We start from the raw sequence: 4597 nt of genomic DNA on the forward strand, positions 1-4597 counted from the left end.
AAAGTCAAAAATATTTTTCTCGGAGAACGTTCACAGGGACTTGGCCGAGCAGATCAGTGATGAGAGCGGGATCAAATCGACGAAAGAGTTGGGAAAATACTCCACAAACGGATTAACAAAAATTGTGAACTTGACACATAAACATCAATGACTTTCTTTAATATATCACTTTTACAATCAAACTTTTGTGATCAAATTTTTAAAAAAGTCATCTCGTGTATGCATGGTACCAATTACCAAATAGAACCTAGTAAAAATAAAAAAATAAAAAGTTAAGATATGTTTAATATTATTGAATAGCCAAATAAAACACTGAAATTAAAAAAATAGCAGAGAAAAAGTTTTTTGTTGCAAAATAGTCATGGTCCCACGTTGTCAGATGAAGTGAAATACCAAAACTATCCTTTGTTTGTTGCGAGATCAACGATATGCGAGACAGTTTCGTGAGATTTTTTAAAATAGCATGTAACATTTAAATTTCACATGTTATATTTAACTAAAAGACATGATATTTCAAAAAACATAGTGAATTTTTAAGAAAAAACATTGTTACGTAGTGTTTTTTAAGAAAAAACATTGTTCTGGAAAATTTAATCTGAATAGAATATTTTTAAAAAGAAATCACATGTAATCTTAAAAAAAATCGTGTATTACTAAAAAATAATCATCTTTTTTAAAAAGAAATCATGTGATCTTAATAAAACTCGTATATTATTTCAAAATAACATGATAAAGAGAGATATTAAACTGAATAGAATGTTTTTTTCAAAAAATACCGTGTGTTCTTTATAAATAACGTGTATTACAAGAAAGATACATGATAAAAAAAGATATATTATGCTATCACATGTAATTCGAAAAAAAAAAACGTGTTACAAATGACATTTACGTAACTACACATGTATTCCGACATATTACCGATATGTTACTGTAGTTCATGGTTTGTTTGTATATTCTCTTTGAATCTATGGTTAATTTGTATAAATTCCCTTTAATATATATTTTTTAAGATATGTTAATTCTTTGTTATCGCTCTCAACAGGACTGGGATGGATTGAGATTTTTTAGAAACAGAAATATCTTTTAGTTGAAAAGTCGAAACCAATTCTAAACTAGAAATTTCAACTTATATCTGTATATTAATTTAGTAAGGTAGATTTTCTAACAGAATTTTTTAATAGATAGATAGAATTATAAATTGTGACAGGTCAACCTTGTTTGTCACTCGAAATTGCCAAAAAAATGGGACCAATAACATCAACATTTTGCACACTTACAAAATTACAATCCATTAACACATCCCTATTTTATTGTTGAAAAGCAAGCAACAAACCAATCATTTTTCGTTTTTTTCCAGTTGAAAAGTAGAAACCAAATTTCCAAATCAGAAAGTTCAACAGTCAAATTTTTTTATTTTATTGTTTGATAACTTCAGCAGTCAAATTTTGAATGGCAATTTCGAGGAAACTATCGTACATTTAAAAAAAAAAAAAACAATCGTACATGCTCCATGATAATATGTTATTTAATGTTATATCTGGAACAAAACAAAACACAAAACAAAAGCAAATAATAAAAATGAAATATTCTCCTGCGTGCAAGCTCCTGTTCTTGATTCTAACTATAACTTGTAAGATCGAAACACAAGTGAAGTGCATGAAGTTCAATTTCTCTAAGTTTAACGGTGATTCGAACTTGTATCTAAACTACTCCGACATTGCTTTTGAAGCACTCCAAGTGACTCCTGAAGCTCGTGGTGCTCCTATCACGAACCTCTCGGGACGCACGGTCTACAAGGACCGTTTCAGGCTATGGAGAAAAGGCAAGAAATCTACTTTTAACACCACTTTCGTTATTAACATCAAGAACCAAACCGAATTTGGAGGCGAAGGCTTAGCCTTTGTTCTCACACCTGAGAAGAACGTCCCTCAAAACAGCTCGGGTATGTGGCTCGGCTTGATGAACGAAAGGACAAATGGGACTCGCGAGTCGAGGATTGTTGCGGTTGAGTTCGACACAAGGAAGAACCATCCTGATGATCTTGATGGAAACCATGTGGCTCTAAATGTGAACAACATAAATTCGGTTGTTCAAGAATCGTTGAGCAGTCGAGGGATCACGATCAATTCCAGTATTGATTTTACCGCACATGTACGGTATGATGGTAAGAATCTTTCGGTATATGTCTCAAGAAACCCGGAGGTACATGATCAGCGAAACTTGGTGTTTTCTTGGCCTATAGATCTATCAGCCTATCTTCCAGAGAATGTTTACATTGGATTTACGGCTTCAACAAGCGATTTTACGCAACTGAATTGTGTGAAATCATGGAGTTTTGAAGGTTTAGAGGTCGATGGAGATAGAAATATATGGTTGTGGTCCTTGTGGATCATTACCCCTACTGTGTGTGCTGTTGTAATAGGAGCTTTCTTATGTGGACTATACTTAAGATCTAGGTCAAAGGCTGGGGAAACAAATCCGGATATAGAAGCTGAGCTAGATAATTGCGGTGCACACCCGCAGAAGTTCAAGCTAAGAGAGCTGAAGAGAGCAACGGGAAACTTCAGCGGGGAGAACAAACTCGGGCAAGGCGGGTTTGGGATGGTGTTTAAGGGGAAGTGGGAGGGTAGAGATATAGCTGTGAAACGAGTTTCCGAGAAATCGCGTCAAGGGAAGCAAGAGTTCATATCCGAGATCAAAACGATCGGTAATCTGAATCATAGGAACTTGGTGAAGTTATTGGGATGGTGCTACGAGAGAAAGGAGTTTCTTCTGGTTTACGAGTACATGCCGAACGGAAGCTTGGACAGATATGTTTTCGTGGAAGACAAGTCAAGTTCAAACCTAAAATGGGAGACAAGGAAACACATTATAAGAGGGATATCTCAAGCTTTGGAGTATCTTCACAATGGATGTGAGAAGAGGATACTTCATAGAGACATAAAAGCAAGCAACGTAATGCTGGACTCGGATTTCAACGCAAAGCTTGGCGATTTCGGGCTTGCGAGGATGATTCAGCAAAGCGAAATGACACACCATTCGACAAACGAGATTGCTGGAACACCGGGATACATGGCTCCCGAGACTTTTCTCAACGGGAGAGCTACGGTTGAAACGGATGTGTATGCATTCGGAGTTCTAATGCTCGAAGTAGTCTCCGGGAAGAAACCGAGTTATGTCTTGGTTAAGGAGAACGAGAGCAATTACAAGAATAGCATTGTGAATTGGCTATGGGAGCTATACAGAAATGGAACCATAATGGATGCTGCGGATCCAAGAATGGGAAGTTTGTTTGATGAAGAAGAGATGAAAAGCGTTTTGCTCTTAGGACTCGCTTGTTGCCACCCAAATCCGAACCTAAGACCTTCCATGAAAACTGTTTTGAAGGTCTTGACGGGTGAAACTAGCCCACCCAATGTGCCTACAGAGAGACCGGCTTTCGTATGGCCAGTAATGCCTCCATCTTTTGGTGTTGTTGACTACTCTCTTACAGGGAGCCAGGACATTACCGAGCTTACTGGCCGATAATATCAATATGTGTGTTCTCCAAGAAATACTTTGAGATTTGGGGTTGCTTCGATATATGCTACTTATATTTTCTCTATGTACATAGAAATAGAAGGATATGAATGTTAGGTTATATCTATTGGCCCTTGTTTGTATAATATTTCTTAAGTTTTAGCCCATACGTATACTTTAATATTTGTGTAAATGTTTAAGAAAGAATAAGAAAGAAAGCATCTTCTTTTTTTTTACATCTTTGGATCGACAAGACCCGATCCATAGCCAATCCCTATTACGCGGGGTAACCCGAATTAGTGGAATCGAACTCCGGTGGGGAAGACGAAGTCAAATGGACTTAACCACTTGACTAAAGGCACATCCCCCATCTTCTATAAGTATCATCATTTGTTATTATTAAACCTAAGAGTGTGTTTTCTCTTCTTGTTACAACTTTTGGTCATTCGCTTTAAATACAATTGGATTATGGTTAAATAATATTTCGGTTCAATTATATTTATTCAACCGGTTTGTTCCGGGTTAATAGGTCCATAATAGAAATATTATTTAACCATAATCTAATATCCAACTAAATATGTATATTTCTCAGTGTTCAAGAAAGCGCTAGGCGTTAAGCGAGCGGTGACCCAATGCCTAGCGCCTAGAACGCCTAATCGGAGCCTAGGCGATTTTTTAGGCGGTTTAGACGTTTATAACATAAAACATAATAAATATGATATCATATATAAAAGTTATATAAAATATCTAATAAAACTAAAAATTATGAAATTATAAACAAAAACTAGATAAAAAATTTAATTATATTTATATTCAAACAATATATGAATATTTATAACTATATATATAATTAAAACTCTAATTAAAATTGAAAAAATACATTAAACAAGATCTATGTAATTTTAGGCGGTCAAGGCGGTTATCTAGGCGTCGCATGAGAGCCTAGCGCCTAGTCGGGGCCTAGGCGACCGCCTAGACCGCTTTTTAGAACACTGATATTTCTACAATTCTTTTGAAATCACAAAATTGAGTCAACATTTACTTTTTATGAACTTATCTTTTCCACCCCACCCCAAAA

The 4597-nt window shown here is 35.5% G+C and overlaps 1 protein-coding gene across 1 annotated transcript; it reads left to right on the top strand.

Annotated features, from left to right (window-relative positions):
* Positions 1-943: 943 nt before the first annotated feature.
* On the top strand, positions 944-3723 carry LOC9317023 (probable L-type lectin-domain containing receptor kinase S.5). Its single transcript, XM_002879073.2, has one exon. It carries the CDS (start codon positions 1504-1506, stop codon positions 3526-3528), a length of 2025 nt encoding a protein of 674 aa, XP_002879119.2. The 5' UTR covers positions 944-1503; the 3' UTR covers positions 3529-3723.
* Positions 3724-4597: the final 874 nt, after the last annotated feature.

Source organism: Arabidopsis lyrata, assembly GCF_000004255.2.
Source record: "Arabidopsis lyrata subsp. lyrata unplaced genomic scaffold ARALYscaffold_4, whole genome shotgun sequence".
NCBI classification, from domain to species: domain Eukaryota; kingdom Viridiplantae; phylum Streptophyta; class Magnoliopsida; order Brassicales; family Brassicaceae; genus Arabidopsis; species Arabidopsis lyrata.